Here is a 22518-nt window from a genome sequence, read left to right as displayed (position 1 = left end):
TTTTCTTTTCTTCAATGGCAGAGAAATATCTTTCCCTTGGGAACAAATGGGTATCAAGTACTTGCAAGTCCTATTTATAGTTTTAACAACAGGCAAAGATTTGTGTATTGGGGGTTGGTGAATGTGCGAGGGGCCATAGGCTGATCTTGGGTGTCATTCCTGTCTCTGTCACTCTAGCTTTTCAGACAGGTTTTCTCACTGATCTTGAATTTGTCCATAAGCAAGGCTGGCTGTTCAGGGAGCCCTAAGCATCTGCCTGTTTGCGCCTCCCCAGTACTGGGATTACAAGTATGTGTCACCGTGCCTGGCCTTTCTTCACATGGGATCAAACTTAGGTCCTGATGCTTGTCTGGCAATGTTTTTACCAACAAAGTTATCGTCCCTGTCCTGACCACAAGGTTTTTAAATGAAACTATTAGTGCTAAAGAATGATTAAGAAAAAAAAACCAACTACCCCAGAAACTTAATTACAACGAAGACAACTTGATGTCTCTTGTTTCCAAAGACAAAACTGCCTGCAACTTCTGATCCTTATCTTATTCTACTTTTCAAAATATTTAAAAATAGTTTACTTGGAAAAAAAAAAAAAAGCACACAAGGACCATGATGTTTTCTAGTAATAATGGAGGAAAATATAAGCACGGTTTAAAACTCTAAGAGATATCCTTCAAGGATTGATACTGAGACAATAGGAAAGAAAACTAAACAATTGTGGGGAGATGCTTTGTCACCATTCACTCTCTGTCCAAATACAAAGGACACTGAGTACAATCACATAGTCACACAGTTACAACAGCTTGAAAATATATGGGTGGGGCTGGAGGGATGGCTCAGTAGCTAAGAGCACCTGTTGCTCCGGCAGAGGACCCAGGTTCAGTTCCCAGAAGCTCACAACCATCTGTGACTCCAGTTCCAGGGAATCCAACCCCCTCTTCTGGCATGCAAGTGGTGCATATACACACATGTGAGCAAAACATTCATAAACATGAAATACAAGTTGAAGTTCTGAAAAAGAATTCTAAAAATATGGGCACGTTACAAGAAACTACAATAACAGTGCCCTTGGATACAAAGAGAATTAGCACACTCCTGAGTCACACTGCAGTTGCCACTGGTTTTGTTCCCTTTTTCAGTACTGTGAGAAGATTCACAAAGAGCTAAAATAACACAAACCCAAGGCTGATTAACTGTGTGGCGCTTGTAACGACGTGTTCCCTAAAATGACAGACTCCCTTTCGTCTATACTGTTTGTGCACTGTGATCAAAGTATGGCCTGTAGTTGTAACAAAAAAGAATTCTAAGACAGCTTCCTAGAGATAGTAAATGGGTGATAGAAATTTTAAAGGCCTGAAGTTTTGAGGTCAAAGAGAACAAAACCCTACCCGTTCTTTCAGAACTAACGCTTCTCTTACTTGTTTATCCTCTTCTCTCTTCACTTACCCCCTTAGTGTTGTTACCTTGTCTGTTGGGATTCTTCTCTAACTTGTCCTCATAAATTTTCCCTTCCCCAAATTCCTAATTGGGGAAATGCACGATTTGTCCTTTTTATATGATCTTGCATTCTACTATATACTTCTAGCCCTTAAACGTTGCGGACCATGAAAAAAATAGGGGGGAAAATGTTCTCCATAAAATTGCGTCCAGCTCTTCTACTGCCTATTTCTATAACTATGTGTAATCTTACAAAAGAAAAAATATTGTTTAAATCGTAGACTACAGTTTAACTATACATTAGTGATTTATAGCTTCCTTAGCATAAATTAGCATAATGGGTATTTTAGGACTTTTTAATGTGTTCAAGTGGAAAAGTGAAGTTGATGAGGTTAGGTTGTTCAAACTTAAATTTTTTGAAAGTAGATTTTCTCAAGCTGCAGAGATGTTTTTATTTCTTTTCCCGCAGTCTCCTCTAATGCTGTTGCCTTTCCCTGCAGAATAGTGGAAGCCCTGTCACTTAGTGTACAGGCCTCAGAATCTGAACTTTGACTATTCCCAATGCTATCCTTAAATGTCCTTCTGCTCTGTGTACTTCCTACCAATGGACGGGTTATGCGTGTGGCCATATGACTGGTTGGTTTTGGGCAAAACATTTCCTAGGTGGTACTGGGTGCTTTCCCCTTGTCTTAGCGGCTCAGTGATCACGAGGCTGTACTGCAGGTCAAGCTGTCATCCTGTTCCTCACCAGCTTTCCAATTAACAGCTTCAGAATGACCACTACTTAAGATTGGTTAAGGCACCAGAATTGCAACCTTGTGCTAACACTCCTATTATTCATTAACTGGAGTTCTAGGTGTTTTGTACAATTTTCCTGGTATCATTTGAATTTCCAGAGATAAGACGGGTTGCTTCTTTTCTTCAGCACGGAAGTTCCCCAACCTCTTAACAACTACTGAAGATATTCTTCAATATCCTCTCAAAGTTGGCATTACTGATGCTGGTTCGGGCTGCTGTTTTCATTATCACTTGAACTCAGAACTTAATGTACTGAGTATGTCTCAATCTACTCTGGTTACCATCCTACTTGGTCATTAAGTTGCTCATCTATTCAGTCTGTGGTTCAGAATGCCTGTAGCTGGAGGGCTAATGAAAAAAGCCTGCCTTGGCAATACTGAGGCGTTACTGTTCATTTTTGATTGGTTACACTGTCATTCTGTTGCAAGAGGACATATCTAGTATGTACTCCCGAATCATCAAACAATACAGCTAAATTTACTGCAAAGTAAGCTGGGAGAAGTAGATTCTGGTGAAGATGAAATATATTTGGTAATATCAAACACTTGAAAATTTCTAAGCTTCTCCCCGCCTCCAGTTCTTAGTAGTAAATTCTATCACAGAAAACCATAACATACTTTAAGCTCAGCTTACAACCAATGAAGAGTTTACAAAGACTAACAATAGAGCATTTGAGGGGAGAGGAATAACTATTTATTCAAGAAAAACTTGCATAGTTGAAGACAGAGTCTGCAAAGTGTGGTTCTTAAAGTATTCTTTATTAAGATCATTAAAAGTTGCAGAAACAACTTTATATTATAAAGGCACAGGGAGACAGTTCTGATAAAATATTCAAATTAAACAGTAACATACAGTACAAAAGACAATTTAAATGCACATACAAACCCCAAATGTTTGATTCAAAAATATTTTACTGCGTCTATTAATGGGCAATGATTAAAAATATAAATTGCTGCTGTATAATAAATATCTGAGTGTGAACATCTTGATAGCAAAGAGAACAAAATATTTATTGCTTTTCACATACATATTTTTCCCTGTAATTTTAAATTTCTAATTATTTTACTATCTTCTCAGTCTTCTCCAAAGATAACATTACACATAATCTCTAATTGTAGTTATACCTGAAGTAGCCATCGCTGACTGCCTGGGGTGCTTCTTCACTTCCTGCTCTGTAATCACAACCACTTACCAAAAATATAATGATGTCTGTGGAACCACAGACAGCTCTCCTGTGAATTCCAGCCTCTGTGTTATGAATATGTAGAAAATATAATGGTGTTCTGTTTTAAAATTGCCTTTTTTTAGTGTAGTTCTAAGGAAGAAGCAAGAGCATTATTGTTGGTTTTCCTACTCCCCTCAAAATTTTTTTCAAGCTGTATAAAAGTAGCCTAGCAAAATCTTCAATGTTTCATTGAGAGCTATGCAATATACCGATGTATAAGAAGGAACACAATGAAGTTTGTTTATAATAGAAATCTCTTACCCTTTGTCTTCCCATTTTAAAACTTAGATTAATTTTATTGCTGTCTCCCTCCGCTTTGGGTTAACAAACTAATTTAATAAGGTACAAAGCAATTTCCATCAATAATCAAATAACATGAAAGTGTCCCCCTAAATAATGGTGTTTCAACTTAAGAAGTACCTATGATAAAGTTACTTGACCATGGCATGTTCAGATGGTATAGAGCAGCTACAAATTCACCTGGCATGGACTTGATGATTAATAAATAGTTGCTGAATGAATCAAAAGGACAAATTTGGCTTTGGTTGTGCATGTTTTAATTACTTTCTGATTTCAGTAAGTAAGTCCAGAACCAAGAACCCAAACTTTACTGCAAACAAAAGCAACAACTTCAAACAGAAAAATATTGTCTGTGCTATTGAGTCAACTTTTACAAAGAACAGTTTTTAAATAAACAAAATTGTCACACATTATTTGTTAATTTTTCTACTCACATATTTAAATTTGATGTTTCGATATTTAGCAATTGCATAAAGATCACAGTGGGGAGACAAGTTTTACAGTAAAAATGATTAGCATATCAGTAAGTAAAAGATTCTGAGGCCTAATTAAATTCCAACAACGATCACCATGTTTATTTTGGAAAAACTAACAATGAATAAAAGGGTAGAAGATCTTTAAGTTATACATTTATTTAAAAGCAGTAGCTCAACTGTCAACATTAAAGGAACAGGTAGATCTTAAGTTAACAGTGACAGCTAAATACTGAACTGGGATAGGTGACCAATTCTACTTTCAGCTCTAAACATGGGAATGTGTCTTAATATTTCTTTGGCATATACATTCCTATCTTGGACTAGTTAGCATTGAAAAACATTGTTTTATTGGTTCTTCAATCAAAGTTATCAAAGTGTAGCCTGCTAGTATATTCTTCTTAAAGCCTTTTAGCAAAGAATGCAGTGACATTTTGTAGCATATGCTGAACACCTTGTTCAGTGTATACTTATAATTACTGGCACTGAGGGATTTAACTCTTAAATAACCTGAAATGACATCATGCAATGGTGAAGCTCAGAAGGGTGGGGAGAGGTAAATTATTTACATAATGAAATACTAAGATCTCTGTAAAAACAGTAAACCTGGGAGTCCTGCCCTAACAGGTGTGTACCGCATAGCACTGCATGAAAACTACTTATATTAAAATTTAAGCGAACACCTATTATAACCTGGGTGTGTAAAACTTTTAAAAAATGGAAAATAATTTTACACATCAGAAGGAAAAGGTGGCCTATAAAACAGGCCAATCTAACTTGACATTCAAAGTAAATGCAAGAGATTCACAAAATCATGATAGATATGCAAACTAAGTACCAAGTACCCTTTGATACACAAGCCATGTAACTATCAGACTCCTTTCCAATAGCTTAACAATATCATTAATCCACTCAGGTATGGGAAGGGGGAAAGCAGTCAATGATATCTCAAGTCTCCAAAGTGAAGAGCAGACTTGCAGAAGCATTGTGTGAACTTTGATGGACAGTAATGTCTTTTTATTGATGGATGTTAACGTAAGATCTACCAGAACAAGTTCATTATCCTCTGATGGAATACCTCCGCATTTTGTTTTTTTCTAGGCAGTTTTTGTTTGTTTGTTTTTTGGTGGATTAGTTTTGCCAGTGCTATTTCAGCGAAGAAAAGGAAAACCTCACCATCAACTACCTCACATTGTGACTTAACTGTGCTAGGTATCCACGCAGTTCTTTTGCGGCCTGGAATCGGCCATAGCGCTTCTTGGGGTTGGCGCACTCATCCAACAAGGCCTCCAGGCGGCCATCTTTGGCAATTTCACTTGGTGGATCATGAAGGAGTCCTCCAGAAGTGCCACGCCAGGTGGCATGTCTAGACAAGAGGTTTTGACAAACAGCGTAGTAATTGTGGTCCACAGTGACACGAGCACAAAGAATTTCTTTTGAAAATGATAAGCAAGCCTCCTTGTCACAGTCGTCAAACTTGCTCTCATACCATACATCCCAATTCTCAGGCTTATCTGTGAGAGAAAAAAAATCAAAAAAGTTTATTTGGAAACTAACTTCCTCTTCCTGAAGTTCTCTAAATAGAACATTAAGACATTTGTTCTGTACTTTCATGCATAAAACACATGATAAATTTATGTGTTCCAATATATTAATTCAAAAAACATTCATTGGGATCTCAGGTAGAAGTGGAACAGGCCTGTTCCACTTCTCAGTTAACATAGAATGAATCTTAAGGCATCATCTGACCCTACAGGACGGAAGAGATCAAGAGGTCTGCCTGGAGCATCAGCTGGCCACATAAAACCACCACCTGATTTTTAGTTCTTAAAGGACAGCAAGTCAAGAAATGAGAGGAAACAGCATTGCGGCCCACAGCACAGCACCTGCAAAGGAATAAACGTAGGGACACCAGTCCACCTGGCTGAGGAAAGAGCACTGCGGCTAGAACTGTGAGACAGTTACCAAGAAACAGGGACAAGTGAGGCTAAAAATAAGCTGTAACTTGCATGACCATTTACTGTTCAAAAAAGGTAACTTTAGGCTAAAGACAGGAAGGACTAGGATGCTCGTGGCCGGCCTGCCTGATGACCCACATGATGGAGGGTGACAACAGAGTCTCACAAGCTGTCTTCTGGCTCTATACACACACCGTGGCACACCCATACACACGTACATACAACCACAACACACAAATACATTTAACTTTAAAAAGAAAAGCCAAGTAAAAGAGACATCTGAAACAAAATGATGACTACGTGAGCAATGTTTAAGGTTCCAACTGGATGGCAGGGCACATAATAACATGATTGTGTGGATATTTTATAATATAAAATAGCTATAAGGCATTCAGGTTGTCCTGTCATATGTGACTAGAACTAGATTTGAACTCTGAGTTTAAATTCAGAGGACTAACACCCATAATGAGAACACAAAAGCATATGTGTGCTTGGTTGGTAGAGTCAAGGCTCGAAGAACAGGTAGCTAGCCTGCTCAAAACAGAGATGAGGCCCCTTATCCAGAGAAAATGCACTTAGAAAAGCCCAGAAGCAAAAGATACATCCAGAGAAACAAAAGGCCATATTCCTGAGGCATCAAGGATCATGGATAGACAGAGGATATTGAAAATGAAGAATAAGACCAAGTGACACATACTGTGCCCTGTAAGAAATCTGGATTCTACCAGAACAATAATAAGAGGTCATCAGAACCATTTAAGAAAGGGAAAGCTATTGACGTTAGCTAGGAGAAAGCAGGCTACAACTTTTAAAAAAAAGAAAGCATGACAGACAATCCTACAGTAGTCATTATTCCCTATGGGAGGATCCATGGCAAATCAAGACACCAGAAAAGAGCTTGGCGAGCACAAAATCGGAACAAGGTGTTGAGAAAAAAAGAAGCCCTGAGCGGGTCTGTAACAATCATAGAAAATGCAGTGACTATCAAGCTGCCATGTCAGCCACATGGACCAGGTACTGCAACTTAGCAATTCTGAAAGTCACCTAAAATTGCTCATACCCCTTATGTTCAGGGTAAGGTAGGTTAGGTTAAGAAAATAAGAGTCTCACCAAGAAGCAACAATTCTTGGGTTTACTTGGTTAAAAAAGGTTTTACTGTAGCCAAGGCTGGCCTCTAATGCAATATGTACTCTTAGCTAGCCTCACACGTGAGCTGCTCCTGTGCTACCTGCTTGAGTGCTGGCATTCAGGGCGTAGCTTCCCTAACATTTCTTCTTCTAGCCTGCAGAGAAATGAACCTTCCACTAGAGCAGCAACACTTTTATATCTCATAACAACATAAACTTCCTTTTGTATTAAACAAAGGATTCTCAACTTTTTTCATACACAACCTCCTTTTGCTCAAGAAATGGTTATACAATTCTGTACATACAGAAATATAAATCAAGCCCTTGCCAATAAAAACTATTCTAAAACAATTATTTTATATATAGTTGTATCATTGATTAAAGAAAGGAAAAACTCATAGTGAGATGAATGTGGTTTATTATGTAAGAATTAAATCTCATAAAAAAATAAAAAGATTTTTCCAGTATCTAATATGGTAAGAACACAGAGCATCTCAACATTTTTTCAGAGCTAATGGATATTTTGAATTTGTAATAGTCAATGCTGATAATGCCACTGTGCATCAATACATAGCAGAAAACAGCAGAATTATGTTTAAAGCCATTCAAAAACTGCTAGCCATTATGTCATAATCCCAAACCAAAACTGATTTTTTTAAATGAAAACTTAAGCCAGAAACTCAAATAATAACTTTTAACATCAAATATTCCAACATAATACAATTTAAAAATATACCAATTTGATATTTACATGCCAAGGAATGTCTGCAGGAAAATATCCAGTTTTCTGTAGTCCAACACTTCTAAAGGTTTGTAATTCCTGAGACGCAGTAGTCTCCAATCTGTGTCAAGGTGTTCCAGGTTGTAGTGACTGATGATGTATGGGGTGATAGTGAACTCTGTGCTTTGCACAGTAGACACACAGTGTTCAGAATCTAGGCTGCAGTGAAGTTGCATGATATGACACAAGCAATCGCTGGCAAAATACCCCAAATTCGTTATGTACTTGATTTTGAATTAATTCTTACTTGTTGCACAATTTAGAATCCATTGACTATTGCCAATTTTTTTTTCACAACCCCATTTCGTTATGTAACCCCTTTGAGATTGTGACCCAATTTAAGAAACTGTGTCTTAAACCACAGAATACAGTAAAAGATGTGGATACATGTAAGCCTACCTCAATAGACCCCACACCCAGGAGAAGGGGCTGTATTCACTTAAATGGACACTTACTAACTGTGGGAAAATTCTAATTACAAGTATCACAAACACTTGTTAATCCTGATTGCACAAAAATTTCAGAAAAGATACAAGGTTATCATCTTAAGAAGAAATTTAGGATTTTATTATAAATAACACTTGGACAAACGTGAAAATTATATACTTACTTTGTCTAATTAATCTTTTGTCAGCAACTAAAACATTTTCAGCATCCACAATGATTACCTTCCCATCTCGAGGACCAACTGCAAAATTGTCAAAGCTGACATCCAGGAGGTAGAGTGCAAATTCAAAGTCATTGTTTGTAAGCTGTTCTGCTATTTCCATTAACTGCCACGCAAGGTCAACTCTTTTCTCCCATGGTGCATTAAAGTAACTCCACAGTTCTTCTCCAACATAATTTACAGCCACCATTCTTCCACAAGCTCCAAGATATTTTGCAAATGGCCAACCTTCATCAGATGGAAAACTCTACAAAAGAAGTATCTTAATATTATAAGACAGCCTGATGAAATTATCTTAGGTGTCTCTCCCCAGATGCTGTCAGAGGAGATTCCTACTAGGTACAGTTCATCAGTATAAATGTCATTTTCCCTCCTCAACATTACCATAAACTTTGTGAAAAACTTTGTATTTGAAACCTTAAGTTTTACCTTTCAATATCTCAGAAACAAATTTATCAATAAGGCACGAGACACTGTCTTTATTACCAATTCTAAAAATATTTATAGTTTTCTGTATCTTTTTGATTCTATACATGCAAACAACCTAATGTTACTTTTCAATACCCTGAAAATACACTAGGCAGTAATTATTTACCTGGTTCGGCACTGTGCTGTATGGGCAATAAGGATGAACTATAGGGGTTGTTTAGTCATAGGCTTTATTTTTTTTAGACACTGAACAAACCGTATGCTATTAACAACTAAAGTTTGTACACTCCTAGAGGCCTTAACCAATCCAGTAGTCAAGACAGTGCTGGGAAAGATTCTAGGCCTGGGAAAGAATAAGCTGCTCTCTATGAACACAATGTCCATTCTAAGCATCTAAGGTCTTAGGTTAGTCTTGTTTCCCTTTCCCCATTGTGCCAGCCTCAACTTATTATGTTTTCTTTTCACATTAGTGTGATTTTCTTATAGGCACTTTAGCTATTGAGAAGATTCTAGTTCTAAATCAAAAGTAATGTCTAAGCAAGTCATTTTCAACTTAATTATCAACTGCATCTGCCCCTGCTCCCATGCTGGGGAGCCAACTAGGACCCTGTGCAAGCAGTCAAACACTCCACCACTGAGCAACATCCCCAGCCCCACTGACACTTTCTAGTCCTAAAACGTGCTGCCACAAAACTGAATATTAAAGAAAAAAAAAGGTGGTTAAGTTATTAACATATGTAAGGTTACAAGGCCAGAGGTTTGTGTCACTCTTGTACTTCTTAGCTGGAAAAAAAATTATGAGCTAATACTCAAACCAGCACTAAAGCAGAGTAGAGGTAGATCAGGAAGAGAGTAAGTAAAACCTTAAAACCCCAGAGGACCAAAGCAGCCCACGTCTATTACCAAAATCTGAATAATCTACATGCAGTTGAAGAGCCAGAGGTATAACTTTTCTGTAAAATAAATAAATAAAAAGAAAAAAAGAAAAGCAATTCTAACTAAGCCTTGACCTTTAATTGTCCGAACAAATTAAACTTATTTTAAAATCCTTATGTTAGAAGAAACATCTTTACCTCATACACAATCATACTTTGCACATGTAACTTTACTTTTAAATAAAAGTATTTTAAGACAAAATCCTAATTATGTGAAAAGAGACCATGGATCTTAACTATACTAAATTAATCGATTCCCTTGGGGGCTGAGACAACAGCTACTTAGTCCTGTTGGAGGAAAATATGTTTTCAATCCTTAACAGTATTTTTATTTCTTTTGGGCACTGAGAAGTGACAGAAAGATGGCTCTTGTGAAACATACAGTGCAAAAACTGTTCACAAACCACACACTATTTCAACCTTCCTTGCAATTTTAAATATCTTACGACCTTGAATATTTTTTTAAACAAATGGCTACAACAGATTTAGCTATTTCTCAGAAGTGTGGATTCTATAAAGATCCTGACATAAAATATGGAACATTAGAAGTTTGGTAAGTATGTGGAATTACATTATTGTCATGTAAAAGGTGTAACAAAACCACCTCTGCACACTGTATTATTCACATGCTGTACAGCAGAACAGACAGAAGCATATCTTTGTGAAAATAAAATGGTCTTTGACAACAAGAGAAAAGGGATCCCTGCCAGCATCTGCACATGTACAAATGCCTCCTTGTGTTTGGAGCCTTTCCAACTGGCAAACGAGAGTCAAATGTACACTTCATTACCCGCGCCCCTCATAGAGGAGGGTAAAATATATGAACAAATGTCACACTGAACAACTCTTATATTAGTACTGTGATTTCTGACGGTTTTTAACTGAAATCTTATGCCTTGTTTTAAAAGCAACATTCTTTTATTTAGCTTGCTACCTAAACTTTTAGAAGAAGTTTAATTGCTCAAGCCATACCATTTGCTCCTAAGACAGTATTTTTTCACTGTATAATCAAATACTCTTCATTAATAAGAACTGGTTTTTATTAAACACATTGCAGTCCAAAAATTAAAAATAAATAAAAATAAAAAGGCTCAGGGTTAGAAACCAAGATACCTGTCATTGCATTTAAAACAATTCTGGCTTACAGTTAAGATACTACATAGCCAGGCAGAATTTGAGAGACATTTTAATTGAAGTGATATCAAAAGAACACTGGATGTACTGACACTGTCTAAAGCCAGAAATTTACTAAAGTCATCTTCTACTATACAAAAAAATATGGAGCTCATACATTATTTACACGTCAAGATTTTAGGAAAAGCTTGAATTACTTAAATATAAAGTTTTGAATCGAGGTGAGTTTTTTTCTGATTAGCCAACTCCTTCAGTGTAAAGTACAGTAGCACTAGCTGAGATTAAGAAGTTTATAACAAGGCTAAGATATCGGTACTTAAAACAAAAAATCTGAAGACCAGATATTCAAATTATCTAGAACCAGAGAACTTCACTTAATCTAAAATATGCAATTATTTTATTGAACTATTTACAACTGAAAAATGTGTAAGTGCTTCCTACATGAAGGAATCTTCAGACTTAGGGCAGTACCAATGGCAGATCTGGGAGGAACTCAACTGTTTGTAAATGTTGATAGGTTATTAATGCATGTATAAAACAAGACTACCAATTTTATAAAAGTAAATACTGTACAAAGGAGCAAAACAGTTGTAAATCCACATATTTGCCTTTCTATTATTGTCCTTTAAAAGACTGAGACCCACAAGAGAGATAAATTTTAAAAATTAATTTTAAAAATTAATCTAAGCATGATTTAGTGCCGTGATCTAAATAATATAAATGCCTTCAATATTAACTTGAAAAATATTTTGATCTCGAAATAGAATTCAAATTATCACATCTAGGCATTTTTGTTTAATCTTGAGAAATACAGCCATACATTCACAAAGCTATCAATAGATATCAAAGATGTCAAGATTTTAGGAAAAGACTGGAAAACTCAAATATGTTATACTTTCTATAATATACAATCTTCAACAAAATTTCTACACTAAAAGGGGGAGATCGTACAGCATATAGTAATGGGTTTGAAATTATAAGGTTAGACTCAACTGTCCACCTGAATCTCTACCTCTCAATACCTGAATATAATTCTTTCCTCCCAACCCCCATCTCCTCCAGACCCCAATAGTCAAGCTACTTCTCCAAATCATTTGCTACAGCTTCATTGGCATTTCTTTTCACAAGAATACAGTTTCATATGTTATCATAAACCTAGGATGTTCTCACCACATCTACAATCAGTCTAATAAACACTTAGGCTTTGGCTAAATAGAGAACATGGAGGGGAGATAATCTTATTAAGAGTAAATAAAATTTTACCTCATGTAACCAACTCAACATATTTGAATCCTTTTTTCCTACTGAACATTAAAACAATGAACTTGCTTTTAATTTTTTATAGTAACAGGTTAATGAAACATTTGGGATTTGTACATGTTACCAAGTTTTTTTAAGTCTTGTATTAATTATCAGTACTTATGGATGCATTATACATTTTCATAAAATCACGTCTTTTAGGAAATTTGCTAACAAACTTGTATGGCCCATTACAGATTAAAAGCTCCTAGAAGGCAGTAAACAGATTTAGTGGTTCTTGGTCACACTGGGAGGGTATTATTCGTACATGTCTTAGAACATGTCAGGAAAATAATCGCATTTCTTGATGAATATGTGGATTTGGGGAAGCAGTTCTTTAGAAAGTTCATTAAACTCACCAAAAGCATAGCCCTTTTCTGTTTGGTTCTTGGCTTGCCTGATGAAGACAATGGTGTAAATATCACTCCAGTTTTACAGAGGAAGAAAACAAGCTCTCAGATGACTTACTATTTTACTATAAATGTCACCAGATTAACATTAAAAATAAGGTCAACTTATAAAGATTTATGTTCTGTTGTCTTTTTCTCCTACATAACCAAAATGAGTTTTATATACTAAATTTTAAATACCTAAATTCTTTTCAGAGAAGAATATAATTTGTATAAGCACTCATGAGCTCATAGCATTCTATTGAAGGGTACTACAGTTCACAAGAAAATATCAAATAAACACATGAGAAATGTGTTACCATGTAGGTGTGCTTTTTTATTAAAGGAGGGCATTCCTCCTTAATTAATTCCTCTTTAATATAAATTAACTTCAAAAAGCCTATCAATCCTCAAAATATACAACCTAAAATGTCCATCAGCTTTTCTCTAACTAGTATTTCTGCACAAAAATACACAAAAAGCAAACTTGAGAACATTTTAAGGAAGCAAATGTTATAGAGAGCACAGAAATGTTTAAAGGTTTAATTTCAATCTTAGAATTATTTTAAAAGCTCAGATCTGAACGAAATCCCAGCGTGGCAATACATGTTGTAACAGCTGTTCATACAGATTAGTCAACTGTGCTATGCTGGTGACAGACTAATGTGTTCACAGTTTTGTGAACTGTCTGGAAGGGGGATACAGTGAAGTTACTACGAAGATTTAATAGTTACTTAATTCCAGCTAGAATTTATCTGAGATCTTAGTTTATTAATTTATATTGGGAAGTAATAGCCAAAAATTTATCACAAATACAGCAGACGCCTAACAAACCCATGAAATGCCTCATTATTATAAAATCATTTTCTGATGCTATTTCCCACCTACCTCAAATTCCAATATTAACCAATGCTTTGAAAATAGCAAGGCTGTGTTATCCACTGATCATCATGTCAGCATGTCAAAAGGCTATGTGGAAAATTGAGAACCAATGTCATATATATTAAAAACAAAAGCCTACCTACATTAAATAGAAAGAAATAAGTCATCTTATAGAAAAGCTTTTTAACACACACACACCCCCCTCCTCACTGCCACCTACCCTTACTGCCAAAACTTACTTGGCAAAGCTTTATGCAAAAACGTACTAATCTCAGCAGATCCTTTCTTGCCTACTTTACAGATAGCAACTGTTACCCACATTTCTAACTTAATGTGTACGTACAAATGCTATATTGCAAACATTTTATCACAATTGAAAGAAAAAAGAAAGAAAAAACAGTAAAAGAAATGATAAGCACAAAAATATGCTTTAGGACCCGATAACCTAAAAATGTGATCTTTCTTTAGTGAACATTTTCCTTACCCTTCATATCTTAACCCAACAGCAAATCTTAGAAGTTACTTTCCTCTCTTATTTAAAAAAAAAAAAAATTAAATATTTTTATCCCAGCTGTAGCCCCCTTGTCCCCTCCCAATCCAGCCCTTCCTCTTCTTCTCCCATGCCCCTTGGGGGGGGTAGCCTTACCAGGTCACAGAGGAGGACAATACAGACAGTCCTGATGAGACCTGATAGGCTAGGGTCAAATGGAAGGGGAGGAGGACCTCCCCTCTCTTCTTTCTTAAACGCATTCTCTAAACTTCTAATTCTCCCCTGCTTTGAAAATGAACTCTGTGTTCATCCTGCAGGAGTATCCTTTATCTTAAACTCACCTGTCCTTCCCTACTCTGTACAAGAGGCCTCCCACTTGAGTGAGACCCTGAGTCGCATCCCCAGATCTTCCTTGTCCTCTTTAGCGAATATAAAATCCAAAATTATCTTGTTCTTGAGTGCTACCAAACTTAAAGCTGAAGCTGTGCAAACTGTTTCTTGAACTGTCAGCTCTGCTGGAACCCATAGGTATATAGAACAGTTGCTGGCAGTACTTTGCAATGGCGTAGTTCCTCAGATGGAACCCCTATTTTGATACCACTCAGAAATGCCAATGTACGTTACTGCATAATTAATGATTGACCGAGAAAAACAAATTGTTTTGTATTTATGATACTTATTCTACTCCACTTACCTCATATGGAACAAATTTCTAAACCCCCTTTTAAATGTTTGTTCCCAGTAAGCTAGAGCCTGAAGTAATAGCTATGCAGATATGTAGGAAACTGTATAAATGTATACACACACACAAACATGTGTACATATATATATTTCCTTATATACATATACACACATGGAAGAGAGGTGGCATATGAATATCTTTCAGGGTAAAATCTATGTATTCTGACACATCAGAATAACGTACTGAAGATAAATAATCTTTCAACTACTACAGCTGTCTGAAAACTAGAAAACTTGTATATTTTTTATAAATTAAAGACATTTTACAGGTATCACTTGAACATTCCCATCTCCTTTCACCTTTAAAGCAATCCTGTTCAGTAACATTCTCGTTTTATTAATTAAACCTCAGGGTTTGAAGTATTTGAGTGATTTGCCCCATAACTTCATGTTATTACAGAATATAAATGGACACAATCTGAACACAGACCCCCACCTTTCTACCACCACACTGGCAAATCTCACTCAGTGTTCAGTCCTGTACCCCACCTCTGAAAAAAGGCACGCGCTCCTCTCATGATGGACCCAGGTATCCTTCCTTACGTCAGACATCTGATATGAATAAACGTATTTTAATTTTTGTGCCTATTATGATGCAATGATCGTAACTGATGTGTTTGTGCATGTCTGTGTGCATGCACATGTGAGCCAAACATGCTAGCTGTCTGTTACCAGGGTTGTCTCTCTAGCCTTTTAGTACAAAAGTACAAAAGCCTTAGGAGACAACTCGCCAAATGAACAAACAAAAATTATTTTGACTGCAAGTCTAATAAACTCTGTAGTATTTCACAAATAACTTCCTCTTTGCAACTTATAAATTGGGTAAATGAATTTAGTATATAATTTTTAAGACTTTCCATCCAAAGGCCAGATGTGGTGACACATACCTGTAATCCCAGCACTTGGGAGGTAGGACAGGAAGATCAAGAGTTCACAGCCAAAACTAAAACTTTCCAGGGTTTATAACTAGGACAGATAACTACCCCCACCTTAGACTTGTTTCACAACCATTTAAAAGTCGCTGTACATGTAAGGAATGCAAGTCTTTACATTCCCAAGGCCATGATTAGCTTACTACACTGATGGTGAATGCAAGGTACAAGAATAAAAGTCAGCATGCTGTAAAAACTTAGTCAGCAATCAATGACAGTAACAGGCCAGAGCAGCCACAAGATTAAAAGACAAAACAAACATAAAAAACCAAAAACCAGTCTGACAATGCCCTGGAAAACTAACTGTCCACCCAAGACCACAAAGTCCAACCACAGCAAATAGAATAAGCTGCAACAAAGACAAAGAGATCACTATTTCCAGCAGCAAGTGAAAAGGAATGCATACTGACACCCCCGTGCCTTAAAGATGTCTGTTCCATTGGCTTTCCTAATTTAAATAAATTCTCCCCTTCATTTTGTGAACCTAAGACATACAGTTTTTTTTTTATTATTACATTTGTATTTTCATGGTTTAGTCAAGTCTCAAATGTGTTAATAAAGCCTCACGTGAAAATTCACGTGCAACACAAACACACTTAAAAAGCTTACAAACTTAATATTAAAAAGTGCTCTCCTCTGCCCTGCAGGGTGTGTGATGAACAGCTGCAATCCCAGCACTGGGGGCTGAAGCAAGAAGACTGAGCTGAGCACTAAAAGAAAACAAAGCACCAACCTCTAATGTGTTTTGAAGTCTAAATGCAGGAATGTGGTTATTAAATCAGCTGCCAGAGGGAGAAAATGAAGGAGGCTCCACAGACTATTGCCTAAAACCTCCGAAGTAGAAAACATCCATTCTACAACTATTGCTAAACTAGATGCTTGGCTCCTTATTATCCTCCTAAGAAGGACTTTTGTTTTGAAATCTGAGTACATGTGAGTAAACTTTAGAGATAGGAAGAAAACTGTGAAAGATTATTTGATCTGGTCTCAAATGCACACCCTATCAGAGGCCTCCTACCCCAGTAGGGTCCTCTTTTAGAGATTAAGTAAGTCCATAGTTAAAGCTGAACTTAGAAAACAAACAGCAATAAAGAAAAACAGATTTCTCAAATCAAGAATTTGAGAGTACCCAAATATATCAGAAACTCAGCAGACCTATTTAAGAGAAAAGAAAGTAACCCCATTTAAGAAAAAGAAAAGAAAAGGAAAAAAAAAAGCTTATTAACTTATTCCAACATTTATCTCCATGGTCATAATCCTCATTTTCTACTTCAAAAAGTTACTTTCAGCAAGGCACCTGGAAGTATACTGTCTTGCACACAGGCCGCTTCCAGAGGCCAAAGCACTACCCTCTACCACCTCCCATTGGCTCTGTCAGGATGGATGAGGTCAGAGTAGCTGAAGCTCTCAGCTCAGTCTGTCAGCACCCACACTCCAAGCATGCTTCCTGCTGCTGACCAAATGCACGAGGTGACAAGCCACTCTCTGCATGTATGCTAGCATTTATTCACTGTTTACCGTGCATCAAGCCCTGCACAAATGTTCTGTGTTTGTGTGTGTGCATTTGCCTTTTACACGTAAAACGAAAACTTAAAAGCCACAGCGTGAACAATGATAACTGCATACAATAAAAATTATGTCCTATTAAACCCATGATTCAGAAAATGTAAGGCAAATACAGTTCTACCAATATAATACAGTTAAATAAATTCCTGGCTCTTTCTCCTGAAATGACCAAGGGCTTTCTTCACTTGCCAGCACTCCTGCGTCAACCAGACAGTTGCTGAGGTTCAGGATCTCCAGACACTCCGCACCTTGACCTTGACCCCTGTTCAACAATAGGTAGTGAGCACAAATACCAAGTCATCCGGGGTGAGGGCCTGCTAAGCATGAGAATACACGTCTTGGTGACCTAAACTGTAAAGGGAAAAGGTTGCTGACATGATAAAGGTCCTGGGAACTGTCTTGTCTATTGCAGAACAGCCTTCTTAGAAGCCAGGCACAGACACGTTCCGTGACAGGTAAGACCATTAAACAACAGGAACTGCTGTGCTCCCTGTCAGCTCCACACAGGAACACTGACAGCACAAATCTACACTTTCATGCTGTATCTTACAGACAACACCTTTCTTTCTCTTCCTTTTTCAGGCCCTATCAAAGACTTCATTTTTCACTGTGTCTTAAAATCTGAAGAACTAATGAGTTAAACTCATCTATGTTTTCATTTCTTTCACTAGTACCTTAAACCAAAGGGGATTTTTAAGTAATCAAGGTATAAGCATTATCACTTTATGTAGGTTTTGTGAAGAACAGTTAGATAACATAAGTTTAAAGGTTTTTTTTCTTTTTTTTTCCTGCCTAAAATTTTGGACAACAGAAAATTTAAAAATCTAGTTTGTCATCCAGCATCTAAAAATTCGTTAAGTGGCTCCCTCTCCTGGAAAAACGTGAAAGGTGAGTTAGTCTTTAAGTTGTAAAGTACTGACATCTTCAAAATACTTTTTAAAACTATATGAAGCAAAAGTATACATCAGGAAACAAGCAAATACTATCAAGACAGCTGGCTTTATAGAAACTGCACTACTAAATGTACAGTTTGCATAGCTAACACGAAGTGGATATGACAATCTGATTAACCACACAAAATAGGTATTCTTGAATACAAATATAGACAGACTCTTCAACTTCTTGATTTATGCCATTAACAATTGGGCAAGCACTATCTCCTCAGGTAAAACAAAAAACAAACAAACAAAAAACCACTATCACACTAGTCAAAAACTCCAAAACCTGTCTTTCACAAGTAGGTAGCAAGGAAGTATCAGGACTATCCCTGGGGCTGGGCTGTCTAAATTAAAGATGCAGAAAGCCACAATCATGTTTTCACACATTCTACATCATCCTGTACCCTATGCAGTCATCCACCCAGAGCAATATGGGCATGATGTTTCAAATAAAGTGAGAAAAATGTAAACTTTTTGCAACGTCATCACCAAAGATGAAAATAAGCAAGTGAGGAAGAGTCAGTCAGGAAACCAGACACAAACACGCATGACTATCTCAACTGCAGAACAGGCTGAAAACGACAAGAGTGTTAAGGCACAAGAGCTCCCTGTTAGCGGCAGCTTTGCTGTGTGGAAATTACAGAGCAAAGTTTCTCAAGTTCAGAAGCCTATGTTCATAAGGAAGCAAGCACAGTGCTTGTTCCTAATACTTGGAATCAACCTGATAAAAATCGTTCAATAGGCACTCAGTATTTTAAATGCAAGAACTGTATACACTTTAAGTTCAGTGCTAAATATTGGGACCCCAGAGAATTCTCCTATCGACTTCAATTAACTACGCTAAGCTTTGTCCAGGGACCAACCTTGCTGATACAAACACAGCTTGGGCGGTGGGGGTGGGAGATCATACTTAGGGACTCGGCCTTTAGAGACTCACTAGTCTGGAAACTAATGAATAAAATAATCCTCCAAGGTAAACGTAACTGATTTTTATATACTGTTCACTGATCAGAGATAAAACGGTATTTATGAAACAGACTGAACTTTTAAATTAACCCATCACATACATCTTAACATCACCTTAAAATTTTACAAAGACTAGCATTAGAATTTCATCTGAGTATATGTTCATGATAAGAATACTTGGCTGAACTAATCAAGGCTGATTTCTCTCGACTAAGACGCAGGAAACTTGAAGGGAAAAAAGCCGGAGTGCATTCCTATTCATAGTTTAATCAACAACAAAAACAAGGTACAAACCCTCTAGCGATTAGTGGCGTTCTTAGCGGGGAAAGGCTGTGAACTATACAATCAATTACTTGTGGTTAATTTAAAATCACTTTCCCTCGTGCTTGATGTTCAGAACTGGTAACTTTTCCCCGCAGTCAAAAGCGATCACACCCCTACTGGGCAATCACTGCCCAAGGGCACAGCACTTTAGCCCGAGGTGGGTGTGGAAACACAAATTACTCCAAAGACAAACCGGATTTTTCTCTTATCTTTTATCTTCTTGTAATCAGCGAAAAGATTACATACCATCCTCCTAAAAAGCCCGGTTATTTTCACAATAAAGTCAGAGGAGAGCAAATGAGTCTGTTGGGCTGGAGGCCAGAACCTTCTTTCTTCGATCCCAGCTCTGACCTAAACACTTTAATTCCTTCCTTAACCGGATTACCATATGACTAGGGCAGGTCACAGGATCGGGATGCAAATGTCCCTCTTGGCCTTTAGCCTTCCTAGCTAACCCAACACTAACTCCCCCCCCCCCATCACCAGGCTTCTAATTCCACGAAGAACAAGGATTAGTCTCCCCTTCACTTACCACCACCCCACGCCCCCACCTGGTCCCAGAACCAGCCGAGTGACTATCAGGGAGATGAGCTGAGAAAAAAAAAAAAAAAAAAAAAGACAAGACTCGGGAAAGTTAGGCTAGCCAGGAGGGGCGACGAGGGAGGTGTGACCGTGGCGCCCAAGGGTTGCGAGGGGTACGAGGGTTCGCGATCACCGGCGGCGGCATCCAGACGGGGACCGGCGGGGCGGGGTGGGGGGGCGTAAGGAAAGTCGCGGCCCAGCCTTTCTGGGAGAGTTAGGGACGCACTCCCTCTGGCGTTAAAGAGCCCCGCACCCGGGTGGCGGGGACCGCCCCGGGCCCGCGCCTACCTGTAGCACCAGCGGCTCGGGGTTGAAGGCCAGGGTGAGCAGCAGCTGCATGCGCTCCGAGTCCTTGAGGTTGCGCAGGAGGAAACTGCCCGAGTCCTTGGTCTCGGCGTAGCGTCGCACCAGGCGGTCCAGCAGGCGCTGCGACGGGCAGTGCACCAGGTCCGACCAGCCCTCCACCGCCTCGGGCGTGAGCAGGCGCACGTCGCCGTTGAGGCGCGCGAACTCGGTGCGGGGCATGGCCTGGAGCAGGTCGCAGCGCGGCCGGCCGGTGGCCCGCTTGCAGATGCTCTGGTCGAGCTGGGCCAGCTCGCGCTGCGACCCCAGGCGCTTGAGCACCACGCGCCGGCGGCCGCCCTCGCGGGGCTCCCCGTACTGCGCGAAGTACACGTTCTTGACGTTGAGGAAGTCCAGCAGGCGCAGGCGGCCCCACGCCTCGAAGCCCACCTGGCCGTTGAGGAAGCGGCGGCACCAGCTCGTGCCGAAGCACGCCGGGCACTTATTGAGCTGCAGGAAGCGCCGGTCGGCGAGCTCGTTGCGCTGCCAGGAGGCGAGCAGCGACGGCGAGTGCAGCAGCATCAGCACCAACAGGCTGCCGAGCGCCGCCAGCTTCAGGGCGCGGGACAGGCGGCCCAGCTTCAGGGGCACCAGGCGCCACATCCCGCCCGCGCGCGCCGCACCAGCGGCTTGGGGGGCCGGGGCGCCCGAGCGCACCCCGGGGCCGCCCCACGGCGCCGAGGCCCGCGCGGCGCGGACGGAGGGCGGCCGCGAAGGAGCCCCCCGGAGCGGGCTGCGCCGGCCGGACGAGCGCAGCGACTTCCCGGTCGACGGTCTCCACAACTCCGGGCGCCCTCCTCCTCCGAGCTCCCCGCCCTCCGACTCCGCGGGCGCCGCCTCCTCGCCCGCCAAGTTATAGAGGCGCGGGAGGGGCGGGAGGGAGAGCGGTGGGGGGTGCGCCGCGGCCGCGCGCACGCGCACTCCCGCCCGGGACGCTCGAGCTGTGCCTGCCGGTCCCGGGCGAGCGGCGCTTCGCGGGGGGCGAGGGCGGAGCCCCGGACGCCTCGCACTCCAGAAGGCTACGGCGGGAGGAGGGGGAGGAGAGGCTGCGGAGGGGTCCCCGCGCGCGCGGGCACGCCCCAGGGCGAGGGGCGGAGCCGGGGGCGGGGAGAGCGCGCCGCCGGGGAGCGTCAGCGCGCGCCCGCGGGGGCGGGGAGGCGGGCGGGCGGGAGGTGGGCGGAGCGCGCGCCCCGGGAGAGGCGGAGCTCGGCGGCCCCGCCACGGGAGACCTTCGGTAACGGTTCCCTCCCGTGGGACTGTCGGGCTTCACCGGCGCGCCGCGAAGCCTTTGTGGAAAAGTTCTCGGGAGGGAGAGGGTGGAGAGATGGCGCGCCGCGGGGGCGGAGGGGGGCCTGCGCGGGAGAGGGCGGAGGCGGGGCCGACGCGTAGGGGCGGGGCGGGGGCGGGGCCAGGCCCTGGGGGCGGGGCCGGGGCGGCGCGCGCGCCTGCTGCTTTTGACTGGCGGCAGGCTCGGCTCGCGCGCTCCCGGCCGCCGCGGGGCCTATGGGCAGACTTGGTGGGGGGAGAAGAGCTGCAGCGGTTCCGGCCCGGATGGCCGCTGCGGGGCTGGCTGGCGTCGTGTCTGCGGAGGCGCTCGCGGTCTCGCTGAGTGGGCACTGGTCCTTCCTCGCCGGCGCCGCCCGGCGGGTCCCGGGGGAGCCCCGCTCCTCCGCGCGTTGCTCGCTGGGCCCAGGCCTGCCTGACGGCCGGGACGCGTTGCTGTGGCGATGGCCTTGGGGACCCAGGCCGTCGGGCGCCGCACCTGTGCCGGGTGGTTATCGCATCCTGACACCACGCTGCGGGAAGAGC

The 22518-nt window shown here is 40.7% G+C and overlaps 1 protein-coding gene across 1 annotated transcript; it reads right to left on the bottom strand.

Moving 5' to 3' along the window:
• Positions 1–2966: 2966 nt before the first annotated feature.
• Dipk2a (divergent protein kinase domain 2A) lies at positions 2967–21774 on the bottom strand. Its single transcript, XM_021658946.2, has 3 exons — positions 20656–21774; positions 8704–9007; positions 2967–5741 (listed from the first exon to the last, which is right to left on the bottom strand). The coding sequence occupies exons 1-3, from the start codon at positions 21310–21312 to the stop codon at positions 5410–5412; spliced, it is 1293 nt and encodes a 430-aa protein (XP_021514621.1). The 5' UTR covers positions 21313–21774; the 3' UTR covers positions 2967–5409.
• Positions 21775–22518: the final 744 nt, after the last annotated feature.

Source organism: Meriones unguiculatus, chromosome 6 (genome assembly GCF_030254825.1).
Source record: "Meriones unguiculatus strain TT.TT164.6M chromosome 6, Bangor_MerUng_6.1, whole genome shotgun sequence".
NCBI lineage: Eukaryota > Metazoa > Chordata > Mammalia > Rodentia > Muridae > Meriones > Meriones unguiculatus.
The sequence above is the reverse complement of the archived record's forward strand: the minus strand, read 5'-3'. Positions and strand labels throughout refer to the sequence as shown.

Bases quoted from the DNA above. Each gene is read 5' to 3' on its own strand.
- Dipk2a (XM_021658946.2), bottom strand. From the start codon at position 21,312: ATGTGGCGCCTGGTGCCCCTGAAGCTGGGCCGCCTGTCCCGCGCCCTG. The intron at 9,008-20,655 runs GTAGGCGCGGGC...CTTCTTTTGTAG, and splicing joins CCGAGCCGCTGGTGCTACAG to AGTTTTCCATCTGATGAAGG. The intron at 5,742-8,703 runs GTAAGTATATAA...TTTCTCTCACAG, and splicing joins CAAAAGATTAATTAGACAAA to ATAAGCCTGAGAATTGGGAT.